We start from the raw sequence: 27616 nt of genomic DNA, 5'->3' as shown, positions 1-27616 counted from the left end.
CAAAAGTAGCCCGTAAGAAGAAAGAGAGAGGAGGTCTGGGAGCTCGGAACCCCAGTGGCGACAGCTTTTGAGAGTGACAAGTTAGCTCCCGGTCGCCAATATCCCTCGACTGCAGTGCCTCTGTGGTGAATTACCTGGGCACCGAGAACACTCGTTGCACAGATGCGGAAAGATACTTCACAGGACTGCACCTGGCCGGGAGATGTCGCAGGAATTAGTGCTGGATACATTTAGCAGCTGCTCGACTATTTTGCGAACTCCCTTGATGCAAACGTTGATTAAATATGGTAATCAGGGAAGCTTCCGGTAAGTTAATAAATACGCTGGTGTGCCAGTGTGAAAACTAAGCAGAGGAATATTGTGAGAATATGGACGAAGACGAGTCTATATTGTGTGCCTTACTCGAAGGGAGAATAATTTAGTTTGCTCGAATTTAAAAACAACAGACAATATGCACTAGGTCATTAAAAACATGGCCAGAGTAATGGGAGTTCTGTACAACAGTGCGGTAAACGCGAAAAGTGGAGTAGAAAAGGAGCGAACGATTCTTTTGGACCTTCGCAGGACACTAAAAGGCAAAAGGTTTCCCACCGAAAATGGGAAAAGCCAACAAGTTAACAACAATTCTGCAAACAGCGATATGGGTAGCATAGGCTAGTAGTTGAATGGACTTAAAGACAATGATACCTCTTGCAACACGGAACCCTTTTCCGGGGCCAGGTTAAAAAGGATGCTTGATAGGGCATCTCCTCGTCTTAAACCAAAATTTCTCATGGCCGTGGACTGTTTTACTCTGGCTATGATATCGTACAGAAGGTCGCGGTACAAATCTCACTGGTGGCAGCAGGATTTGTATCTAAATTTGACGTCGGATACCAGTCGACTCAGCTGTGAATGAGTACTTGAGTCAAATCAGGGTAATAATCTCGGCCGAGCGCAATGCTGACCACATTGCCCCCTATAGGGTACTAGAATCCTATAGTGTACCGTTACGGTCTTGAATGAAGTGCTCTAACATACTTCAAGGCCCTGATCCAATCGGATTGTTGCGCAAACGATTATTATTATTATTATGCTATCATGGGCGGCGATATTCCAACAGTTTTCCATCGCTTACCGCAGAGAGATGAATTTATCTGTTGCTGATTTGCTTGGAATGAAGCCTTTTTGGTATGGGCCGATGATGTTGTGAGCTAATGGGCCTATCTGGCCTAGCAAGATAGTGGAGAATATCGTATAGATGGTATTCAACAACGTGATACCTCTGTAATTGCTGCACTGCGTGATATCTCTTTTTTTAAGGTTTTGTGTGAAACAAAACCTTATTAGAATCGAGACGGTGTCTGTCTGTCCGTCTGTCCGTCTGTCTGTCTGTCTGTCTGTCTGTCTGTCTGTCTGTCTGTCTGTCATACCCGATTTATTCAGAAACGGCTGGACCGATTGTCACGAAAATTGATGAGAGTATGTAATCTGGTGTTCCCTTTACATGCAGTAAGTGGCGCCATCTTGTGTTAAGTTTAAGGGGGGCCTCCCCATACATGTATATGGAGGGTGCAAATTTTTTTTTCACAGAATGTAGCCATGTGGGGTATCAAATGAAAGGTCTCAATTAGTACTTTTCGAATCTGGTTCAATATTTGATGTTGGGTGAAACATAGGGGAGTGAGAGCTCAAAATATGACCCCCAAAAAGTGTAACAGGTCTCGTTCTCAGAACCTATCCAACCGAAAAATCTGAAAAAAATCACAGTGGTGCATCTCTACTAAATCTAGGCCTCAAAATATATCCGGTTCAGATATCTGCACAAATAAAGTTAATAATAGTATATTTCCATATTTTAGAAATTTACCCGCCACCCCCCTTATGTTCATCTCAGAAGTACAAAGTTTGGCATGCGTATAATGAAGAACATAATGCACAAGCTAGTCAAGTTTGAAGAAAATCCAACTATTACTAACAAAGTTATAGGGGGCGAAACTTCACATATTTTTGTGAATTTCATGCACTCTACAACCTGCATGACGTCATCATCACATATCAATTCGTCAATACCACAACGAAATGAGTTCTTATGAATTGGGTCCCAGAGAATTATTTTGTTTTAGTTTTTTAGTTATCGGTCAACCAGACATGTGTGTGTGTAGGTATATATGATAATATATGCGTGCTAATGAACTTTGCGGGTAGTGCCTAATTCAAATAGATATAAGAAGTAAATCGGAAATATGGGTACGATCCATTTATATACGTGCATATATGTGTACAGTATTCGGAAATAGACAGTTTGTTTGTTTAGGGTGAGCGGAATATCTATGGCTGTAATATGTACGTATGTCTCGTAGTTTGCAAAAATATGAAAGATTATGTTGAATTTGTAGTTATACACGGATAGAAAAATGTGCGTTGAAATTTCTTACATAAGATGAACACAAAACCTTTATACCCGAAGCACGAGCTTCCGGTATTCCGACTTGTTTATGTATGGGACAGATAATGCTTCTTTGCCAGTCGTTAGGCATAGATTCGCCGTCCTTCACCTTGAACATATTTATATTTTACGACTGGGCTGTAATTTCATCGGCTCTTGGCGACTTACGATTCTTAAGTCGTTGGATTGCTCGGTTTGTTTTTTGCATGTTTGGTCTTTAGTTGGCGGGACTTCTAATTCGCCTATATCCAGTTCATGAAAATATCGACCACATCGCTCCAGTATGCCCATACGATCGGAAATTATATTTTTCTCTTCGTCTCGACAGGATAAGAATCAAGGTGAATAAGGCTTCATCCTGCTGACTTTTTGGTAAAACTTTCGCACCTGGTGCGGTTATTATTATTATTCTGTTAAGGGAAAGTCGCACCGCGTCCTTGAAGAACTATTGTGCCCCTTTCACTGGTTATGGTGTACCTATTGATCATAGTATCTCAAGCTGTTGGTTGTGAAAGAATGACTACTTTGTAAGAAGAACCGAGCGACCTGCTAGCAGATATTGCGTTCTTAACACGATTGTTGAGGATAATGTTTCACTTTGCTGTTGATTTGAAATGATCACGCCTTTCTCTAAAACAAATAAACATTTCGGTCACTGATATGGATTTACTTTATTCAACCAACATCGAGAATGTCAACATCCCTATAATAATGTGATTTCTTTTCTCTTTCGAATATGTAGGTAAATTGGTAATAATATTAATGTAAATATATTATTTATAAAATATATAATATATTGCAGAGCATGTACAGTAATTTAGACGCCAAATAAGAAAATTTGACACAAAACATATTCAGCAACAATAGATCTAACGTAACTTGTGAGATTGAATCTCGACGTAAAAAATATAGGATAATTTATATTTGTGCATTGTTTCATAGTTAATTTACACTTATTGTTTTATCATTTTGGATAGAGCTTTGGTTTGATAGTTTCATCTGATGAAGCATATAAAAATAAATAAATCTGTTCCTTTCCAGTGCTAATATGACATACTTTCATTCTGTGAAATTTTCTTAGATGCTTTTTGAATAGTCTTACATAGTCCAGTCCTATTCCTTTCATTTTTAACATTTTATGTATATTATATTTATTTTTATCTTGTATATTGATATTCATCAATTGCTGCTAAGAGCAATCTGCTTAAGACATTTACTAACATATATATTTATGCATTTTTAACTTTAGAATATTTCTCTTTGAAATTCTGTGTATTTTTGTTAGATACAATATGCTTCGCAATGTCTGGACAACACTAATATAAATTAAATGCTTTGCATTGAATATTTGAATTTGAAAATTTATATTTAATTAATTCTACCTCAGCCAGTACAATTATTTTTTTTTGATACGGTATATCATTTCTTAGTTCATATGTAAATATTTGTATAGGATGCATTTTATCATTTGAAAATATAGCGTTATGACAGTAAATGTGCGATATGTACTTTTCAAAAGGAGTTCTGTGTCTTTAGATTAATGTATATTTTCCAAACAAATTTGATTTTCATCTGTACTTTACAGTTTCATCCTTAAATTGCTAAGTTGCATACATCTGACAGCTTTTTTTCCATAGATGCCTTCTCTTCAAATCTGTGAATGTTTATGGTTAGATGAATGCTGACAAGAACTTGTTAATCTATTTTGATTTTACCATGAGGATCTGAGATTATCTTGAATCTCGTTGTAGAAATTTGAATGGATTGTCCAACACTCTTAATGCAAATCAATTGTTTTCTCATGGCTTTCCCAATTCTATTCAAATTTCTTACTTTCATAACAAGTTCCCTTAAGTGTAATCTTTTTCAGTGATTTTTTATTTATTCTTTTTTCCATAAAATTAAATCTATACGTATTTATATTTTTGCTTCTTTAATATTAGATATATAATATTTTACAATAAGGACTTGTAAATGATATGTATTAGTTGCCATTTTCTTTTTTTAGTTGCCATTTTCATAGTTTTTTTTTAAATATGCAAAAGTTTGTAAATAATCGAAAAAAAAGTTCATAAAATGTTCCTAATACAAATAAATAAAGTTGAAATCATGCTTAATACAATTTAAGAACACCTAAGTATATTGTTGTAGTAGTGGGTATAATGATATGTATATAGTTGTAATTTCTGGTGGTTTTCAGGTGTTGAGTTAAAGAATTCTCATCGTTTACGGTAATCCATGTTTGTAGGGTGATGTAATACGTTTTTCGCCGGCGGTGTGCTGAACCTCGTGTTTAATCTGAAATTTGATAAATAAAAGGATATTGGATATCAAAAGGGGTAACGCTTTCATGAAACTAATTTGTTAATGTATAATGGGCCCTCATAGCATAATTTGGTTTATGATAGTGAATACTTTTTGCCAATGCAAAATTTTACCCACTTGCGACTTGGCAGTGTTTATTAAAAGATTCGGTCACCAAGCGTTCATGGCTATCGCCTTTGCAGTTCTATAGTAAAATGTTCTTATCTACTGCTAACAGCTCGATTCCACGGCTACCAACTAAGCACAATTTCAACGGTAATTAGTTAAACTAATTTCCATCTACCAACCTGATCAATCGCCACTGTTCCAATGCAAATTAATGGATCCTTGAAATACGAGCAAATTTTCCTGGCTGCTTGTCGGTGTCGCCTCTGTAGCTGGCAGCATAATCCTCTGAAAATTAAGTATGAACATTATTCTCACATACGATCCCCTTTATCTGGAAACTACACTATCAATTATCATAGCTGCCCCATTCACTTTACCTGGTTATATCACATTCATTGGACGTGGAGCATTCCTCAGCATACTGTTTGGCAATGGCCATGGGTGCCCGGCAAATCATGTTTCCATTAGTTCCTACGTTATCACATACGAGTCCAGCTTCACAGTCAGCATCTCTACGGCACAACTCGCCCAGTTTCCGACCATACGCAAATAAACATACACCAGGGCCTGGAATGGTTTTTGTTGAAGTTGTCAAATTGGAAACGTTATTTATGGTGATAAAAGACAATTTATGGACATAATTTATTTGAGTGTTCCCTGGAGACATAAATCGTGGGTGAATGGTGGCTAGTTGAAACATTCTGGGAATTAGTCGGACAGAGGAGTCAGGACAATTGAATAGTAGGAAGTGTTGGAAGTTACAAATACGAATGGCATTCCACGGAAATTTAATTGTTATAGTTTGTAATATTTTGGTAACAACTTGCTTCTTGCTTTTCTCCCATTTATGCCAAAAGCTTCCTTCAACATATGTAATATACATATCATACCCACTATGCAACTTTACCGTGTATATATTGCTGATTTTTTGTACTATTACAAATAGTGTAAAAACTAACCCTTATTGAAATCAGTTTCCTGTCTGTCATATCACAAATAGCATCAGTTCCAAAAATTACTAATTAAGCCTGGTTATGAAAGGAGGAGGGATGGATAGCTTCAGTCTGAATTCAGCGCCTCAAGGGGTAGGTGAGGTGAGGAAGCTATTCCCATACCTAGCAGTTAGGTATAAAATGCAAATCCACTTAATGAGAAGAAGGAGAAACTTGAGGTCGGTACGGATAATCGGCGGGAGTCGTCTGACTTGGTGATTGGGTCGGGCCCCTGTAATGGACAGCCCGACCTCTAAACAGCTAGTGCTGGGGCGACGACCAGGAGCATTACTCCGCCAGCTGGAGTTGTTTCGCCACAATATGTGGCGACCACTTCAGCAGATTCGCGTAGGCAGCGGATGAAGAAATGAATCTCTTCAATATCAGCTCCTACTACGAAATAAAGGCGGGGGCGGGTACAACATCTTGCCGCCCCTTGTTGCACCAGAGATTCGTCGAGCGTTTCCCGCAATTCGCGCACGTAACTGTGCAGCGAGTCGCAGACCAGTACCGCTTTATAACTCGCAGCAACACAATCCCGGCCATCATCAGGGAGCGTGTTCGACTTGAGGTCATCGCGGAGGCTGTGACCGAGGGTCGATGGGGGCAGAGGCGGCGTTATCAACAACACCACGACACACTGCAGGCAACAGTTTCAGTACTCGCCGAAGCATTCTTCTGCACCAGCTGAGGTTTGGGATGAATTCCAAAAAGCGTGTATCGAATTCTCGGAAATGGATCCTTTGCATAGACCAGGTATTCCCAGCCTCTATGCATCTCCAGCTACACCGAGAATTCTATCTCAAATCAATGATGAGATTGCATCTCGACTGTGTGTTGATTTGCCGCTGCGCAACAATTTTGCGGATGTTACCGAAGAGGAAGTTCGACGAGCCATATACAGCTCGAAGAACTATAGGGGCCCAGGTCTGGATCGGGTGCAGAAGAAATTTACCAGCGTACACCGTCGCTTGGCACACATCATAAATGGGGTCATGAGTCGGCCAGAGGAATTTACACCATTCCTCACTGTGGGGATTACCTACCCTATCCCAAAAAAGACTGATTACTTGCTTACCGACCCTCTACAAATTCATAACGTCCATTATTAGTGGAAGGTCAATGCGTACCTCGAGACCAACAACATTCATGCCAAGGCATTCGATAGAGTCCCGCATACTTGGCTAATTGATGTCTTACATCTGTATCGCATTGATCCGAAATTAATAAAGTTTTTGGCGACAGTCAGGGAAGAGTGGTATATAACCTTATCAGTGCACATATCTGGGGGTGCTGATACCTCAGAGCCCATCCGTATACGGAGGGTCATCTTCCGAGGGGATTCGTGTTTTGCATGGCTCTGAACCCCCTTTCATGCCCACTGAATGATGCTTGGGGGCATGATTTTGCAATTAAATATGACCTTCGTGCTAAGTGCGAATTGACACACTCGATGTACTTACATGACATCAAGCTGTATGCTGGTATTGACCATCATCTTAATAGGCATGTTCAGCCGTGATATTCGGATGGAGTTTGGATTAGACAAGTGTCAAATCCAAGCCATCCGCAAAGGTCATCACGAGCCATATGCCGGACATAGCATTAGTGACCTCCACATCGAAACTATGACCGTGACAGATTTCTACAAGTACTTAGGAATTCTGCAAGGAACTCATGCTCGAGTTAGTGATTTGAAGGATGCTCTGCTGTCCGAATTGGTGCGACGTGTAAAGCTGGTACTGAAATCGCATCTTTCGGGGAAGAATAAAATAAGCGCATTTAATGTATTCGCTATCCCTTCACTGGCTTATGCATTCGGAATATTGCCGTGCTCCAAGACCGATCTGGAAAACGTCGAGCGACAGATACGGACAACTATGTCCAAATTCCGAATGCATCATCCAAACTCTGCCGTGGAGTGGATGAGCCTACCTCGGGACATCGGAGGTAGGGGCGTGGTTGACGTGGCGGGACAACATCATCGCCAAGTTGATTCGCTGCGCGCTTATTTTTACAGCAAAGAGCAGGCAGTCCATTGCATGCGGCTGTCTTTAAGGCAGACTGTGGGCTGGCTCCATTTAACTTGAAGGATCGATCTCCCAATTTTCTGAAAGGGATGAAGTCGGACCAAGACCGGATCGAAGGCAATGCACGGTAAACACGTCAATTGTTTTTGGCAGCCATTCGTCGATTTGAAATTGTCGAACAGATGGCTGTGTGCTGGGGAGCTCTTTGCTGAAACGGAGGGGTTCATGTGGGCCATTCAGGACGGCGTGGTCGCCACCTGAGCTTATAAAAAGTTGGAGAACGACCAGTGCAGAATGTGTGGTTCGGCATTAGAGACGTTGGACTATCTTATTTCTGGCTGCACTGTTATGGCACCGGCGCAATTCATTACCAGGCACAATGCTGTGTGTAAGGTGATTCATCAAAATCTTGCATACAAGCATTGGCTGATCATGGGAAGTTGTCCGGTTTACCGATGTGAGCCGGAAGCAGTACTTGATAGTTCTGCTTACAGCATGTATTGGAACTGGCAAGTTCTGATTGGTCGCCACATACCGCACAACAAGCCTGACGTGCTGTTAGTTGACAAGACAGGTCGCTCCGCGTATGTTATTGATATTGCTATCCTTCATAATAGCAACATCGGACAGAAATACGTAGAGAAAAAGGTGAACTATGAGCCACTGGTTTGAGAAATCAAAGAAATTTGGCGTCTCGACCGGCTGGTTGTAGTTCCCATAATCTTGTCAGCTACAGGTATTGTACCTAAATTCATCACGGCTTCCCTTGGTGTCTTGGGACTCTTACATAGTCTGGTTCAAACCATGCAGAAGTACACCATTCTGCATACGTGCTCGATGTTGCGGGGAATTCTCGATGGATCCTCCCATTGACCTACAGCCGGCCACCACCACCAGCGCCCCTTTAGTTTTTAAGTATGTAGGATCGTCCGAGTCTAAATGCTTGGCATTTCGTGCTAGTATTAGGTAAAATCCCGCATTTGCCGAGATTGTGACAACTCGGAAATAATAATGAAGGTCCAGGGGGTTTAACGTGATCACCTGGCGTGTAAGCATAATCTCACGGTCTTCTTCAGATACGTATTGATTTGGAGACCGCAATCAGACCCTCGTCGTGATTGATACAGCGGTACTGGTTTATACTGAGTATAGGCTCAGCGTTCTTACCAGTGGATGTGAGTCCTATCTAATACTTCCGCTGCAACTAAGGAGTACGGCACAAGTTGTACAGCGCAACTCCACGCTTGAGTCCACAAGTAGCTATGTCTGCGAAGTGGGCACAACGACAAGCACTATGAAATTCCCAGAAGGGGCCAACCGCAAATAATCGGACCGAGAGCACATCTCCAAGAATTCTCCTAGCTCATATGCTCTCAAAAGGTGATCCCGGTTGCCATGGTACCAGATAACCTTTGGTGAGGTTCTGTTACAAGAGGCATTTCAGATGAATACCTCGCAGGCTCGGGTCTAGTCGCCCTACTTGAATAGGTGGGTACGGCAACTTGACTGACATCAAGATAGACAGGCAAACAGAACAGGGAACCCAGGGGAAGGTGGAATTCCGAATATCACCCTGATATGTAGCCTGGATAGCACTAGGTATGTTTGGTGGAGTTGTTACGGTATGCTTGAGAGAAGGGGAATGCTGCACTACAGGCTCCAAAATAAATTGTGCCCATTGTTGTAAAATTTCTCCCGGGGGAGAAAGCTATATTTTGAATCGGACGATGGACTGAAAATATTCTCGATATCTTGCGGAGTGACACAGGGTTCTGTCCTAGGTCCCTTACTGGAGGTTATTAAGTATGATGGAGTGCTGAGAGTACGCCTTCTCAAGAGAGTGATAACCATTGGCTTCGTGGATGATATAGGGGTAAGATTAGTTGTAAAACGTCTAGACGAGATCGAGATCAACTCAAATGAAACGAATTGGAAGAATAATTCTTGGTTAAAAAATCCTGGCCTAACGCTTGCTGAACATAAAACAGAAGTAGCATTAATTAGCACAAGGAGGAACAAATAATTTACCCCCAACCAGTGCTCAAATACTTAGAAGGAACGACCGACAGACTTAACTTTAAGAAAAATTTTGGATGTGCAGAAACAAAAGCATCTTCCATCTCTGTAACGATCTCGAGAATACCATCGAACATTGCTGGGCCATGACAAAGTCCACGTTGCTCTTTTTTCAAAGGCAACTGTGCTGGAAAATAAGCTAAATTGTTGGAACCTAGGAATGGTGTATCGGCTAAGTGTACTTAGGACATGCCGTGCTTAATGGACAACATTAGGAGAAGCAATATACATAGTGGATCATTCCCATAGACACTTTGGCGATCAAGGCTACGATAAAACGTATGCAACCGAGGAGTCTAGCGCATTTCGTAGGCAAAGGAGGCCTGGAAGTCGGTGGAAAAGTGTTGTGAGCAATTCATGAACAGCTTAAGCAGGAAGAATTGCAATGAAAAGAGGCAAGGTATAGAACCCTAACAAGCCGCATTTAGGGACTGATCCAGCTTTAGGTCAGTCTCGCGAGGAGGTTTTTGGTGAGACAAAACCTTTTTAAAATCGATTCAATGTTTCTCTTTCCCATGCCAATTGTCACGAAATTTAGTGGGAATGTATGGTCTGTGAATCCCTTGACCCGCAATGGGTGGCATCATTTTGCAGTTTTTTTAAGGCAGACTCCCTATACATGTGAAAGCGGTGTATTTTTTTCACAGAATATGGTCGTATGGGACTGACGATATTTTGATACCGGGCTCAAAATATGTGTCCCAAAAAGTGCAACAGGTTTCGTTCTCAGAACCTATCCCAACGAAACATCTGAAAAAAATCACAATGATGCATCCATGCCAAATCTAGACCTCAAAGTACATCCCATTCCGATACCTCATCATCATCATCAGCAGCGCAATAACTGGTTTCCGGTCTAGACCTGCCCGAATAAGGAACTCCAGACATCCCGGTTTTGCGCCGAGGTCCACCAATTCCCATACCTGCTTAAATAAAGTTAATAATAGTATATTATCATATTTTAGAAATTTGCCCGAAAGCCCCTTTAAGTTCATCCTAGAAGTACAGAATTGGTACGGTTATAAGTAGTGATATAGTGCATAATTTTAGAAAGTTAGACGAAAATCCAACCATTATTAACAAAGTTACAGAAGACCAAAACTTTGTATATTAAGTAAATTTATCGCGCACATGTATGACGTCATCATCGTATAAAGTGAACTCATATGAACGGGGGAGTTGAAGTTTGGAAATACATACGTCATTGTCAAATTGGTAGAGTTTGGAAATGCCATATATCAAGAAATATTTTAAATTGGAGGTATATGCGAATGGGAAAACGTGAATAGAAAATTTCTCACGCAAGATGAACACAAAACCTTTATACCTGAAGTGTCCAGCTTCCAGTATTCCGACTTTTTTAAAGTATTGAGCGTCTATTACAACAAATCTAATTTCCCCAACCTGCATAGAAGCAATTGATGAAAAACCTTGCAAAATACGATGTTATCCAAAGTCGGATTCTCTTTATTATACGCTCCCCACGAGCGCAAACCAAGCGATGGTTCAAATTATGCTCATCTGCTCTCAAAGAAATAGTGAATTTAATAGCCTGCGATTAGCCTTAGGCTCTGCCACCTTTCATTATGGGAGATTTGTTCCGATTTTCGATAGCAGCATTAACCTGGGTTACCAGGGAAGGAAGAAATTGAACTCTCTTTTGCTAAGAAATCTGAGATTTAATTACTCGTTATGCCACAGTAACCGGGTACTTGCGGTAGTTTCACCGCACTGAATCCGGAAATGGAGTTTAAACGGTTTCTACATTCCTAGACGACCTGCTGCTCAACGCCATCAGTGCAGCTTCACTATCGCTACAGATTGCGCTCGTCAATTACTCAGATTATTGCCATTATAATCGTACACACTTCAACTTGAAAGACGGTTGTATATGGTCCCAAGAGAAAATTCCACTTCTCGCTTCTTTTCGAAAGGTAGACTTCTGCCCGGAGCTCTGTTCACTTTTTGAGTCATCGGTGTAGAAGACCTCAGTAAATCCTGCCACGCATTCTTCTGGTTCGTTCGTCTTTGTGTTTTAAGATAATGTAAAGACAAAAATGGGATTAGTCGATGGTCATTGACCATCCTGAGTGGCCGGAGATGATCGAGAGGGGAGGGCTATTCCAAAATTTACAAAGAAAAGAAAGTTGGCAAAATTGCGATGAAGGTCCGCCCGCAAATACTGAAGCTCCATCAAAGTGTCCATCGACATGTATTTGTTTGCCTCTTTGCTAACCAGGCTCGGAAATTTGGTGGAGCGGGGGTCTTCTGAACATTTCTCGTGTTATTTTACAAAACTTCGCGTGTTCGTAGCCGATCCGTAGAACTCCGGACCCGAGTACCACGATCAAGAGAGAAGATCCAGGACGGATTACATTCTCAATCGACGCTTCTCCTGTTTCAGATGTATTATGAGGTGCGGCCACTGAGGTTCCCACCCTGCCTTCAATCCTCAGGCCATTATAATGGTAGATTTCTGGAAGGCAATCGAAATACTCAGGTCCCAAATATAAACGCAAGAAACGACCAGCTCTTGAGGTATACTATCAAGGATAGGATAATAAAGTTTACTCTACAAGGTGGGATAGGAACAATGGGGCTTAGGAACACTTACTTCTGGGAAAAAAAGGTGTGAAATCGAAAACCTGAAAAATGAAGGCAAGTGCAGCCGGGAAAAAAGGTGGGAAACTATGGTATCTCTATTCGGCACACCAAAACTAAGCTGGGGACCGAAATTGGCTATATTCCACTGACTCAAGTATCCGAACCGAACGAATGTTAGGCTATGAACTTCGGAAATGTTGGCCCACGTTGGGCGCCATTTGTAATAGCAGGATGGTCTTTGGCCATCGACTAATCGCATTATGCCACGCCGGATGTCGTGCTCATAGTACAGCCAATATCCATACAGTACTTCGCAGTGAGGGAAGCTTACAATAAAAACCCTCTGATTGACTTTAACTCAATACAAAACAAACATCGACCTTATGATAGAAACATATATCTACATTACTACATGAGACCTATGTCCGCATGTCGAGGTGAGGGTCCCTTTGCACAGCCCACAAGCTGTGAGACAACAAGTTTGCTTCAAGAAAATTTTCTATCTAGAGTAGCTTCCAGATATTTTATGTGTTCGGACAATTGTGAAGATCTATTTCCTCATCTCTGGAAGTGAAGGATCGTTCAGTTTCTTCTTGTTTGTAAATAATACCATTGTGGTTTCATTTGGATTCATTGAAAACCTATTACTGGTGCTATTAATCAAACTAGTGAAACGTTGCGCATTTTGCACAGTGTTCTAAGGTGTCGTCCAAAAGGCAGCACAAGCACATTATCGGGTTCCCAAGATTGCCGTATGAGTGAAACTAGCAGATCTGCAGTGACTGCAGGTGTACCGATGAATCATTCTGCGGGGAGGCCGTCATGCCCAGGGGCTTCACTTCGATTTGAGGGCTGTTTGGAGTTTCACCGGATGTGATAAATATAGGAAGAGAACTGATTTTCTCAGGCGCATTATTCAGTAGATCTGCCGTTCGATCAGGAAGATGGCTCTCTCATTGTCGAGCAACAGCTGGATAATACAAGCGGTTGATGTTGAACTTAAGGAGTCGCAGCTCTCCAACATTGCGAGAAGTGACGAATGCAGCACGCAAGCAAACTTATGCTACCATTAGAAGGTGATTCGTAACGAAGCCGATGCCAGCGTCTCTTTTGTTACGCACACTCAGAAAACAACTCTACTGTCAAATCTACTGCTGATCGCGAAATGGTCGATCTGATTACTCGTATGGTGTGCTCGGTTAGTTGAAACCCAATTGACCTTATGGCACGTTCTGTGCTCGAACAATGTGCTACTAATGACGAGGCGGTGGAAGTTGCAGAAATCCACAAACCTCCATTATCGTAGCGGTTACCAAGACCGTGTTTTCCCATCACATGTCCGAGCAAGGTATTGTCAGATCCCACTTTCAAATCACCCATCACGATCACAATGTTACCTTTAGGAAGTCTCTTCTGAATTGTGCGTGCGTTGTACAATTGCGATGTTCCTTAACTAGAACTAGAACCAGAAATCGCTCCCAGGTGAAGAGAATGCGCCTTGAGGTAGCTGTCAGAAGCTATCTGACATCAGATTCGCATCAGCTATCACTTGTCTCTCCAGAGTACAGAAGCACATTACCGTAAAAGGGAGAGGAGTACTCTCCAGAGTCCCACCATCTTATTTCACTTAAGCTCAGAATGTCCAGCTTATGTCGCTGGAATTTCCGCTCAATTCGGGGAAAGCGAGCATTTTGATGACCCTCGTTACGGTTGTCGAGGTGCATGAGCACATTCCAGGGACAGATTATAGTCCGTTTTGCATATCTGAGCCGTTGTTGACGAGCAGCAAGGTTTCAAAATTTGAAGCTTGCTAGCCCACAAACTTCTATCATTTTTAGTTGCCTCTTAAGACAAGTAGGGAAGACTTTGAGTTCATTCTTAAGTGTCAACCCACAGGGCGTAACCGCCTTCATTATTGCTGGACGGGTACTATCCATACCAGTGCCCAAAAGGCAGTATAATAGCTCTTGATTTTTCACTGGTAACCATTGTTCTCGACATATTCTCATTGCTCTTTTAACACTTCCATTCTGCAAGGTTTACAGAAACCACCAAGCCTCTCCCTCCTGCCTCTGTCACCTGTTCTCCCGGGTGGTATGTTTCCATGAGAGTCTGCACTGACTCAGACCTAGAGTTTTTAAAAGTACTATCCGGTGTCCTAAATGAGTCCATCTTGGTTCACTCCCTGAACTCCCTGTTCAAAATGGTAAGAACTAAAAGGCACACTTGCCTTAGTGGGAAGTACAACGTAGCGTTGCTTACCGCATATGCGTTGGTCTTACATATTTTGTGCATTATAACTAAGCGAAGAGTCTACTGCATCTAGAGAGCTCTTGTTAGGATTACCAACTTGTCCCCACCTTTCTAAGATTCTGGTTCCTTGGGCTCGATTTCATTGAGCATTGTCTGCTAATACAATCACGCTCAAGCGCCTTCTTTTGGCGTTAGCTTGGCCTTCCCAAGTTCACAGTGTTTGGTCTCGGTGGCGCCATTAGACCAGTTGCGTCTACATTACCAGCTTCCCTTTCTTCCGCTCTTTCCGGGAAGGCTTCCTCTTTCTGATCGATTAAGGCAGTATTGCGCGGACGGACCGGCTATAGTTGGATCTCTAGTTTTTCTCATCATAAGAATTGTCGTGGGCGAACATGGGGCCTCTAAAAACCGCGCCTCGGCCACATGAATGCTCAAAGTCGTGGATTCGAATTCTGTGACTTTTGGAGAGTTAAACAACATAGATTCCATCTTAATGTTTGGAAACTCACCATTCCATGATTGGGTCCACATTCATAATTTAACAAATATAATTTCCATCGTACTATATTCCCTATTGATAAATTCTTGCTGGTTCAATATTTGAAATGAGATAGATCGCTTCAAATTTATATTCCAAACACATACCTGTATAACAAGTACACAATTTCATCAAATGCATTCCTATTTTGCTCTAAAAAATGAAATTGTGAAGTCTGAGTTACGCACATGGCTGACTTTTTTTAGCTCCTAGAAATGCAGGTCAGGTACGAAATTTTAAATTTCCTAAAGCATGCAATTGCAAGTAGTCGTACATACGAGTATGTGTGATATATCGGGCCCGACATGAAGCTAGGAGTATCTAACGTAGTAGGAATTTAGGAAGGATATGAGCAAACTTAATTTACCCCGGATAGCGTTGTGAATGTCAAAGTATATCTTAGTACGAAAGTGTAGATACAACATAATCTGAAGATATACGGGCAAAACGAATTAGCGAAACACATTTTCATAGGACCATCCAGAATATAAAACAGGAGATTGAGATTCTAGTCTATGAACATTTCAGTTCAGGACAACGCAAGTACAAGATCTAGATACTGTCGCTTTTCTGACACTGCGAACATTGACATTAAATAGCTGTTTCTGTAATAGCAAAGACTCATGCAAATCCATTCGATTTTAATTATCTTCCAGGCCAGTGGTTTTCTGCAGGTGGGTGTTAAATACTCATCCCACCATTATTTTTTTTTTACACTTTAAACGAATAAAAACCCTAATGGAGTTTAGACACTTTACAAGAAAATTAACTTCGCCAAGTCCTCTCCAGGCTTCATTTGCAATTGCGAACACGTTTTTTTTTGCCTTTTACAAGGGAATGTACCCCAAGAAAAGTTAATTTCGTTTCCCAGAAATTCTCAGAGTTCAGGACCTTTCCTAAGTTTTAATGTCCTGGATCCACTTTGTAGAGTTTTTTTTTTATATCCAGGCGTGATAAATTTCAATAGCGTTGAATGCAGCCATTAACGTTGAAACGGGTATGTACATATGTTCTAGAGACAGTATATGCCATCAGGACCTGTGTCTACATTTGAATTTATCTACATATCTTGCAGAAGTTTTAATATATGCATGGAACGGAAAGTTTGATAATTATCATTTCAGCTCTGTGCCTGGATTTAGTAAGCATGAAAAGGAAATTAAGGATGCTCTTGACAGAATGTATTCTCGTAAGTATGCACCAATTACGGAATAACTTTGAAAGTTAATTGCTAGAAAGTACGATGGAATGTTTTGAAGAAAGAGTAACATCTAAGATAAAGCTAATAGTGAACTTTGTTCGTTAGACTATCTTTCATTTTGGTAAATGCATAATCGCAGCAAAATATGCCAAACTTAATTACCTCCATCAACATCTACACAGACGCTTCCTTGGCAGCAATGTTCATTTGCAGTGCAATGTCGTCCGTAGCATGGTTCATCTTCAATAACGGGTTCATCTTCAATATATCCCTCATTCTGAAAGTAGACAAGAAAACAATTAAATATTTATTCTGGGTAAAAAATCGTAGACTTTGTAGAAAGGATTTGTGCAATACCGAGCTTTTCTTTAAATTTTTCGTTATTTTCGAAGACATAACGAGTATGATAACTCGTTTCGTTCGGCAAGTTCCACTGGCCTTAATATAAAGCGTTCAATTATCAATTGGGAATATATTTATATATATGGCTGCCGTTTATCCTTTGGTGGGGTATAGTGCATCACCCACATCGCGTGGTTACCTGAAATGTTCATCAGCTCCCCCAGGATTTCCCCAGATGTCCGCACTCCTCCTCCAGAGTTCTGTGCCAAGTGCTCTTGGGAAAGTGGGTTCCGCTACAGTCCGGAAATATATATAAATATCTACTACTTCCAACGAGCCAATCCCGGGCATTATGAAGGACGGTACTCTGCTTGAGGTCGTCGCGGAAGCTAGTGGTCAAGGGTCGATGGGGGCAGAGGTGGCGGTAACGACAGTATCACGCCGTACAGCGGGCAACGGTCTCAGTACTCACCGAAGCTGCTGATGTTCAAAGTGGATTCCTGAGAGCGTGTCTAGAACATAGGTTCTCTGCAAAGAACAGCTATTCCCAGGCTCTATATATCTCCAGCACCTCCGGGAATTCTATTTCAAATCAATGATGGGATTATATCTGACCTGTGTGCTGATATTTCACACTACAACTACAGTCACTTGTGTATTATGGTGCAGTTGTTCAGTTGCAGCTGTCGGGCTACACGACTAGAAGATTCGCTTTCGTGTTACTGTTTTGAGTAAAAGAAGAAATCTACCACGAAAAATTGGTTTAGAACGTCGGGCGCGACTCATCAAAGCTAACTCATCGCAGTACTGACAGTGCCAGGGGACGGATGGAGAACCATGTGCGTAGAGTTTACCGAAACTATGCTATCACCAATGAAATACCCGTAAGTGTAATTTTGGACACATTCAAACAGAAACTTTCTGGGGTATGTGTAGGTTGCGACTTAATGTCGAAAATCAGTCTAGACGTGAGCGAATTGGATAGTTTTTGGGGATTACCTGCTCAGCAAGTTGTACATGTTGAGTTGATTACTCCCAAAGGCACCCGCCATGACACTACCCCGAGCAAGAATTTTCCAGATGTTACAGAAGAGGAGGTTTGACCAGCTACAAGTAGTTCGAACAGTTGGAGGGACTCCTGTTTGGATTGGCTGTTGAATTTTTCGTACAAAACTCAGAGCACAGTTAGATACTAAACAGCTACCTCACTCCCCTTTGCCACTCAAGGGGGAAATCAGTGCGAGTACACACGATTTCAAATTGTTTTGCCCTTGAGCATGAGAGAGATGTACCGGGAATCCGATCAGCTGTGTTTGACATACCGCCCGGACTTGCCAATGTATTGGTGAGATTGGCAAGTTTTTGCTTATGTTTAAGTGAATACGTGAGACAACTTTTTGCTATATGGGTGAGCACGCCGTAGTACCAGCATAGCAAAAGCTCACCGATCTCTCTCTTACCAGTACGATTTGACGAAGATTATGCCTTTTCCTTGTTTAGCGTCTCTGATGTGTACAGATAAGCTTCTGCAAGCACATTTGCATGTGGGGTCATTTTTGTAAGGGTACTGCCTATAGTAGATTTACTGTGACTCAGAGCATAAGTCAGATCATTATTCAATTATGTAAGATCCCGCAGACACAAGACCGATCATTTGCTTACCAACCCTCTACAAATTCACAACGTTCATTAGTAGTGAAAAGGTCAATACGCACTTCGAGACCAACAACATCAGATCAAGGAGGTTGCAAAGAGCAACTCATTAAGGCTAGTTGTAGGGAAGGCAACTAGAGGTCAAAGAAGTCTATTCAGTTGCTATATCAATTACGTTAAAGCTTGTGATAGTGTCACGTATACCTCGCTAATCGTTCAGTGTCAGTGCGGTCCTCTAAGGGTACTAGCATCTTACAGTCGTTCTACATAGTGTAGCGATAAGTTCTGTCAGTACTTTGAAAATTTATTACAGCAAAACTAAAATAGACACAAAGCTGCAATTATGCAGGAAGGTACAAAATAGTCGAGTTAGTAAGCGTACATAGTGGTTATTCCAAATGGTCGCCACTGTTCTTTCCACAAAGCTTCACACGCTTGAGCCAGTCATCGATCGCTGTACGAATTATTTCCTATAATGGCCTTCAAAGTTGCCAAATTGGAGGACCGACGACGACATGCGACCTCTTCAAGGTTATTCAACAGAGAAATCCAGTGGATTTAAGTCTGGGTTTTCGGAAAGTCAGTCAGCCGACGCTATGAAATCTGGTATGTTCACCGATAATCAATTGCGAATTTTCTTCTCCTTGTGGGTTAGCGCAGAATCCTGCTGGAAGCACCAATCATTACTCCCTTACAAGCTTTCATTCAGAGGCCCAGTTACGTTCTGTAGCATCTGTTCAGATACCGCTGAGTTCGTCTTGACATCATTCAAGGAGGATTATCATTTGAATGCGTGGTGCTCGATCCTTAGCCTCATAACATGACTTTCCATACAGCCGATCATTTTGACGATTCGATTTTTCTTTTTTCTTTTTTTTTTTCTCTGTACCGTTGTAACTTTCGGTACACGAATCGTTCACTTATAGATAGCTGTTTGAGCGCTTTATGAACCTTTTTGGTCGTCTTTCTCGTACTTGCCGAAACTCACGCTCACGAACAATTCCCTGTGGCTTTCTGAAACTTAACGGGGGTGAGAGGGGATTCTATATTGTAATGTGTAGGTTCATAGTGTTGCCACTGTTTTTCTTTCTCATTTCTCTCGCTACGACATTTCGCGATTTACTGACAGAACTTTAGTGTGTATATACGGAAAGCCCAAAAATTCATTGAATTCCCTTTGTATGGCATCGAACTTCCTTTCGTGGCTCCTTAATGATGCATAGGGCATGGTTACGCAATCAAATATAGCCAAAGTGCTATGTGCGAACTGAAACGCTTGATGTACTTAAATGACATAAACTTGTATGCTGATACTGGTGGCAATCTTAGGAGTCAGTGGCGCATAGTTGACATGCTCAGCCATGATATTCGGATGGAATTTGGTTAAAAAAAAATGTTGAATCCAAGGCATCACGAGCCGCATGCCGGATATAGCGCCACATCCAAGCTATGGTCGAGGCATACTTCTACAAGCCCATAGAAATTCGGCAAGAAAATCATGCTTGAGTTGGTGAGAGAGACTAAAGTGTCAAATTGCTCTTCCCCCACATTCTCGCGCTTGGTTAGCAGAGAGGCGGGGAAGGGACGCTTCAGTGAAGCTACATTTAGGGTTATTCTGCGCTCTTAGTTGAATTCGAACAACACTGCTGGTTTTTCGGCGATCACCAAAATATTCTTAGTTATTACAAATGGTCTGGCAAGGAAGACTGGATTAGTTATATATAGGATCGTTATGTTCGGTAAATACTCGCTGCCCATCTTATCTGAAGTGAAAATCCAGTTGGTACAAATGGTCAAGTATTTAGGAGCACTCAAAACTAATAAGGAAGTATCACACCTAAGAACAGTATCAGAAACTCTGCAGAATACTTTGGTATTGCAGGACTTCGATAGGTGAGATTTGGGGACTTTATATATTATGAAGGTTGTTTCGATGAAAAATGTACGCAACACACAGATCCAAAGGATCGGACACTCGAAGCTAGCTTAAATCCCCATTAATCCATTAATTTGGAGGTGAAACAAAAAGCATATATAAACTTATTGGAAGTCTGTCGATGGCTGGAGCGAGATTCGAGCCCCGAACGTAACATAGCCATTCTGACCGGCAGCCAAGCGGCCATCAAGGCCTGTACTCAGCGACGACATCTTCCAGGCTAGTGGGGCAGTGCAGAAACGCGCTGAACCGTCTGGGTGGCATGTTCAAGGTCACTCTCCACTGGGTTCCCGGGCATAGGAACATAGAGGGGAATGAGCGGGCTGACGGATTGGCCGGGAAAGGCTCTGCTCTTGGTGTTCCGCTGGCGGCTGTCGGAGGTCGAGTCAACTCGCACTACCTAGTAGCCGCGGGCCTGAGATGGCGAAGGCTTACGAGTTGTACCAAGACAAGGAGAATTTGGCCCGCTTATAATATAGCCCGATCACGAGAGCTCTTGTACCAGACGCGTCCAAATGCATTAAAGATTACGACGGTCTGAACGGGGCACTGGCCATAGGGGACCATGCCGTTAGGCATATCCTACAATTCGCATTGCCGAAGCTGCGGAGAAGGAAAACCCTCATACACTTTCTCTGCGATTGCCCAGCTCTGGCTAGAGTCAGGCTGCGGGTACTGGGACCTCAGAAAGATTTCTAGCTGCAGGATGCTTTCTTTCGTGAATGCTACGGGCTGGCTCAGAAGATCCGACCTGGCTGGACTTTACCTTCCTGCTCCCATAACAACAGTCATGGTCTTAGGAGTTTGTGGTATCAAAACGGCGCACCAAAGCGCTAATTGGGCTCCTCGGAGCGGCCACTGATACCTACCTACATACTTGCTGGTACCTACCATAGGCTTAATATTATTAACGCGTGGAAAGGTGACCAATCCTACAGTCATGCGTCTATTTGGAAAGTCCTGAGCAAACATCAAAAGGAAAGAAGAAGAGTCTTTAGCGATTACAGACTTAAAAATCTACACGGCTGGGTTAGTTATGGAAGGTGGATGGAGCTAAAGATTATTTTCGGAAAAGCTAATTAAATATATCTAAAGTGATGACTATATTGGAGAGCGAAATATATCTATCTCATTTTATTGGCAGCAAAAAATGTATGCCACAAAAATGGTGGGAGTCGCACCATTTGAATATGTAATCACCACTAAATAGCAACTCCATACCAAACCAGTAGTAGTGGAAGGTCGCGGTTTAAACCTTACTGGGGACAGAGGCATTTGTTATCGTGACTGGATGTCAGATACCAGTCGATTCAGCTGTAAATGAGTACCTGAGTCAAATCAGGATAATAATCTCGGGCGATCGCAGTGCTGATCACATTGCCTCCTACAGTGCACTGTAATGTTCCGGTCTTGAATGAAGTGCTCTAACATACTTCAATCCAATTGGATTGTTGCGCCAACCATTGTTATTATTATATCAAAACAGGAGCTGCTCCCAGTTGGTGAGAAGCTGATGTGGATACCAGGGCATTCGAACATCGCTAGCTAGAAAGCGGACAAACAAGGCGCCAACGATGGGACTCCACCATGATAAGACTGGAGCCAGCATTCGATGCTAGGTCATCCACTGTCAAGTCTGTTTTCAAGGGTGAAGTTGCAAGGATTTACACAGTCGAAGGGAAAAGCTCGAATCCTTACAGTCTGGCAAAAATCTTTGTACAAAAACTGCAGGCGACTATAGCGCCTTTTTTTCTCCATCAAGAAGCATGATATTAAATTCGTGATTAATAATAGGGTCCCGCTCAATAAATTACTGCAAGGAAAAAATCAGGGTGTTGGTCTTGTTCATATTTGGGTTTCCTTCGAAAAAGTGGGAGATGGTTTTAGATTTGCAAAACTCTGTAGGCAGGACGACGTTGAAGATGTGATTTCGGAAGACAGAACAATGGTCTTTATAAAAGACCTGAGTGCTCAAACCTGTTCTATCCATTTTCGGAGAACAAGTTGATTGAAGAATTTATGACCAGCCCCACCATTGATTCCAATTCCTTATTAGATTCTAAAGGCTTTGTGTAAGAAGCTGCACAGATGAAAAAATAGTCTTTGCAAGCCAAAAGTTCACCTAAAATTCTATTAACGGTAGTAAAGGTGTTGTTGACTGCCAAGTAAACTTCAGTTTTGGGATCTTTGGCCTAGCGGCTGGATGAATTTTAGTATATTCTGTGAATGACACGTACAATACGGAGAGTCTCGTTCATCTGGATACCGAGTTTATGGAGCTAACAGGTGAAGCATTTGAGTTCCTTTTTGTGATTAGTGAAACTAATTCTTTTTAAGGTTTGTGTAACACCTTATTAAAATCTGTTCAATGTCTGCCTGTCTGTCACGAAATTTGGCGAAAAAGTAGAAATTGTGAACGCTCATACATGCAGTGAGCTACATCTTCCTTGGATTTAAGGGAGGCTCCATATATGCAAAAGGGGCGTGTAATTTTTTTTTCACCAAATATAGTCATGTGCGGTATCAAAATAAGGTCTCGATTAGTACCGAAGCTGTGCGGGGGTTGAAAGTGATCATTTCTTTCACGTACCCATTCTCAGAAACTACCCAGCCGAAAATCCGGAAGAAAAAAGAACGAAACTGCCGTCATATGATGCCCAGGCGTCAAAACAAACGTCAAACACAAAACACACAGATTTCAATCTTAGTCTGTCACACAGTAATAGACAGGCGATAAATTCATTGAATTTATTTGTTCAAATTCTACATCGCTCATTAAAAATATTTACGTGAATATCCCTGATTTTTTTCAAATATTTAGTCCAGCCCACAGTTGCCATCCAGTAAAGCACATGCTTGGAGTAGGTTTTCTACAGGGTGCGGCAGCATAACTTCCTTTTTTCAAAACTCAATAAAAACTATTGTATCATCATCATCATCATCATCAACGGCGCAACAACCGGTATCCGGTCTAGGCCTGCCTTAATAAGGAACTCCAGACATCCCGGTTTTGCGCCGAGGTCCACCAATTCGATATCCCTAAAAGCTGTCTGGCGTCCTGGCCCACGCCATCGCTCCATCTTAGGCAGGGTCTGCCTCGTCTTCTTTTCCTACCATAGATATTGCCCTTATAGACTTTCCGGGTGGGATCATCTTCATCCATACGGATTAAGTGACCCGCCCACCGTAACCTATTGAGCCGGATTTTATCCACAACCGGACGGTCATGGTATCGCTCATAGATTTCGTCATTGTGTAGGCTACGGAATCGTCCATCCTCATGTAGGGGGCCAAAAATTCTTCGGAGGATTCTTCTCTCGAACGCGGCCAAGAGTTCGCAATTTTTTTTGCTAAGAACCCAAGTTTCCGAGGAATACATGAGGACTGGCAAGATCATAGTCTTGTACAGTAAGAGCTTTGACCCTATGGTGAGACGTTTCGAGCGGAACAGTCTTTGTAAGCTGAAGTAGGCTCTGTTGGCTGACAACAACCGTGCGCGGATTTCATCATCGTAGTTGTTATCGGTTGTGATTTTCGACCCTAGATAGGAGAAATTGTCAACGGTCTCAAAGTTGTATTCCCCTATCCTTATTCTTGTTCGTGTTTGTGTTTGACCAGTGCGGTTTGATGTTGTTGGTTGATTCGTCTTCGGTGCTGACGTTGCCACCATGTATTTTGTCTTGCCTTCATTGATGTGCAGCCCAAGATCTCGCGCCGCCTGCTCGATCTGGATGAAGGCAGTTTGAACGTCTCGGGTGGTTCTTCCCATGATGTCGATATCATCAGCATAGGCCAGTAGTTGGGTGGACTTGAAGAGGATCGTACCTCTTGCATTCACCTCAGCATCACGGATCACTTTCTCGAGGGCCAGGTTAAAGAGGACACATGATAGCGCATCCCCTTGTCGTAGACCGTTGTTGATGTCGAATGGTCTTGAGAGTGATCCTGCTGCTTTTATCTGGCCTCGCACATTGGTCAGGGTCAGCCTAGTCAGTCTTATTAATTTCGTCGGGATACCGAATTCTCTCATGGCCGTGTACAGTTTTACCCTGGCTATGCTATCATAGGCGGCTTTAAAGTCGATGAACAGATGGTGCAACTGTTGTCCATATTCCAACAGTTTTTCCATCGCCTGCCGCGGAGAGAAAATCTGATCTGTTGCTGATTTGCCTGGAGTGAAGCCTCTTTGGTATGGGCCAATGATGTTCTGGGCGTATGGGGCTATCCGGCCTAGCAAGATAGTGGAGAATATCTTATAGATGGTACTCAGCAACGTGATACCTCTATAATTGCTGCACTGTGTGATATCTCCCTTTTTATGTATGAGACAGATTATGCCTCGCTGCCAATCGTCAGGCATTGATTCGCTGTCCCATACCTTGAGCACAAGTTGATGAACCACTTGGTGTAACTGGTCGCCTCCATATTTAACCAATTCGGCTGTAATTCCATCGGCTCCTGGCGACTTATGATTTTTTAGCCGATGAATTGCACGGACAGTTTCTCCTAAACTTGGTGGTGGCAGTATTTGTCCGTCGTCTTCAGTTGGCGGGACCTCCAACTCGCCGATGTTCTGGTTGTTCAGTAGCTCATCAAAGTACTCAACCCATCGCTCTAACTATTGTATGCATCGGAAAATATTTATTTATTTTTTATAATGTAGGTACATGTCTAAAGTTTTTATTTACATTGTTTTGAAGATCAAATCTGTTAAGTGACGTCCCCCATTCTCCATACATTGCGTAAACCGATTTTTGGCGTTTGTCATGACTCATGTTAGTATAGCAGGTGTTATGTTGGCAATTTCTTCTTGGATGTTGGTATTCAAATCTTGTAGGGTTCTTGGACGGTTCACATAAACACGGGATTTCAAAAAACCCCATAGCAAAAAATCACAAGGGGACAGATCCGGAGAGCGTGCTGGCCATTCCAAATCGCCTCTAATTGAGATAAGGCGCTCTGGAAAGTGTTCCCTCAAAACAGCCATCGATGCTCTTGAAGTGTGTGCTGTTGCACCGTCTTGTTGGAACCAAGTGTCCCCCAAATCCAAATTTTTTAGCCGTGGGAAAAAAAAATTCTGTAGCATGTTTACATACCGGTCCGAATTCACTGTCACTGTAACCTCATTTTCCTCAAAAAACCAGGGACCAATAATTCCAGCTGAGGAAATTGCACACCACACTGTGACTTTGGGTGAATGCAAAGGCTTTTGATGCAATTCTCGAGGGTTGGTGTCAGCCCAGTAGCACATGTTTTGTTTGTTAAATGACCCACACAAATGAAAATGGGCTTCGTCGCTAAAAAAAATAGTACCCTCGGGAACGACATCAAGAAGAAGCTCACACGCGTTCATCCGAGAATTGAAGTCACGTTCTGAAAGTTCCTGCACTATCGCCATCTTATAGGGATGAAAATGAAGATCATCACGAAGAATTCTTCTCACAGAACAATCGGATAGTCCAAGGGCAGATGCGTGTTTGCGCGCAGAACGCCGTGGCGATCGCAACATTGACGCTCTCACTGCTTCAATGTTCTCAGGTGATCTAACGGGCCGAGGGACTCCAGTTCTTCCTTTTGTCGCACTTGCAGTTTGTCTGAATATAGTGACCCCTGTAACAATTGATTTGCGGTCTGGGACGGGAGCCAACGGGGCTAAATTAAAGCGATTCCGAAATGCACGCTGTGTTGCAATAACCGAACATCCGCTTGAAAAGTAAACCTCAACGGCAAAGGCACGCTCCTCACTATTCCAACGGATGATGGCGACTGAACCGTGTCGGGACAAAACTTTACAGCATCGCCTCTTGAACGAGACCACTAGCGCTCCGCTATGACATCAACTAACTGAGTGGCGCGCATTTTAAAAAAGGAACGACTGAGCACTCTGCGTCATAGCTTGCACAAAATCGCCTAGTGCAGAAAATTGCGGACCATTCAGATAATATCACAGGAAAATTCGTAGGGAGAACCTGGTTGCGTGGGAAGATATCCACAAACAAATGTGGGTCGCTCCGGACGGGACCACTTTCAAACAAGTTAACGACATTTCAATTAAATGCCACCGCCTGTCCGATTTCATGTATAACTGAATATATATATAATTGGCATGAACCTCTGGATGAGGCGTTGTGCGTCTATTACATCTAAGAGCCATCGCTCTTCTTTCTTTTTCTTCAGCTTTTGTTCCTTTCAAAAGCGCAGTCGACTCAACTTGATCAGTTGCGCCATTTTGCTTGGTCATAAGTCTGATCGGGATGGGGTTCGTATTAAGCCAACGTTGATTCGGCTGGTCTCTTGGTTGCTTCCCATCGACTTCCATTTTCAGACCAATTTTGACGAGTGAGTTGCTATGAGCGTGATTTACATGTCTATTTGCAGTTTTTGATCGGTGCAACCATATATCGAACTCGGATAACCTCATTTTGGATATGATCAACAACATTTATGCCAGCATTCGGAACCATAGAGGGCGACACGGCAGTAATGCGCTGAAGCTTCTTCCTTCACTTTCTGAGAAGCTCGCAGTTTTCCTCCACTGTTCTGGGCTACGTAGCTCTAGGACAATTCATTCGTTGGCCGTCCTAGGATAGAGGGCTCCCCAATTGGGCTTTCGTTCACCAGTTATTTTAGTGTTTAAACAAGAAAAGAGTCGAGACTCATTGGCCTATAGGGTTTATCCTGGGTTTGATAACATGGTGGTTTTAATAGAAAGCACTAAGATAATAATCATAATCGTTGGCACAACAATCCATATTGGATCAGGGCCTTGAAGTGTGTTAGAGCACTTCATTCAAGACCGAAAAGGTACGCTAAGTAGTACACTGTACATTGCCGGTCAGCATTGCACTCGCCCGAGATTATTACCCTTATTTGACTCAGGTACTTATTCACAGAGTTGACTGGTATCCGACATCAAATCACGATACAAATTCGACTGCCACCAGTGAGATTTGAACCGCGACCTTTCGTACCATAGCCTTGTGCTCTAACTACTCAGCTATCTGGACAGCACTAAGACATCCCAGATAAACCTCCACCATGCGAAAACTGCATCTGCGGAAGTTCCAAGGAGAACATTGGAATAGTGTTGGCTCAGGAGCCCTCTTTGTGCCCTGCTGCAACGCATCGGG

At 42.4% G+C, this 27616-nt stretch overlaps 1 protein-coding gene across 3 annotated transcripts in view; it reads right to left on the bottom strand.

Annotated features, from left to right (window-relative positions):
- Positions 1-3074: 3074 nt before the first annotated feature.
- The window catches only part of LOC119646311 (prohormone-3), a 188052-nt gene continuing 163510 nt past the window's right edge, over positions 3075-27616 (bottom strand). For all 3 annotated transcript variants that reach the window (XM_038046730.1, XM_038046728.1, XM_038046729.1), the window contains 4 exons: positions 16718-16832; positions 5239-5428; positions 5041-5146; positions 3075-4726 (listed from right to left, as the gene is read on the bottom strand). In XM_038046730.1, the coding sequence (XP_037902658.1) occupies positions 4655-4726; positions 5041-5146; positions 5239-5428; positions 16718-16832 (483 nt within the window). In that variant the 3' untranslated portion in view covers positions 3075-4654. The remainder of the gene's footprint in view (positions 4727-5040; positions 5147-5238; positions 5429-16717; positions 16833-27616) is intronic.

This window comes from Hermetia illucens, chromosome 1 (genome assembly GCF_905115235.1).
Source record: "Hermetia illucens chromosome 1, iHerIll2.2.curated.20191125, whole genome shotgun sequence".
Classification (NCBI taxonomy): domain Eukaryota; kingdom Metazoa; phylum Arthropoda; class Insecta; order Diptera; family Stratiomyidae; genus Hermetia; species Hermetia illucens.
Note: the sequence above shows the minus strand (reverse complement) of the source record. Positions and strands in the feature narration are given on the sequence as shown.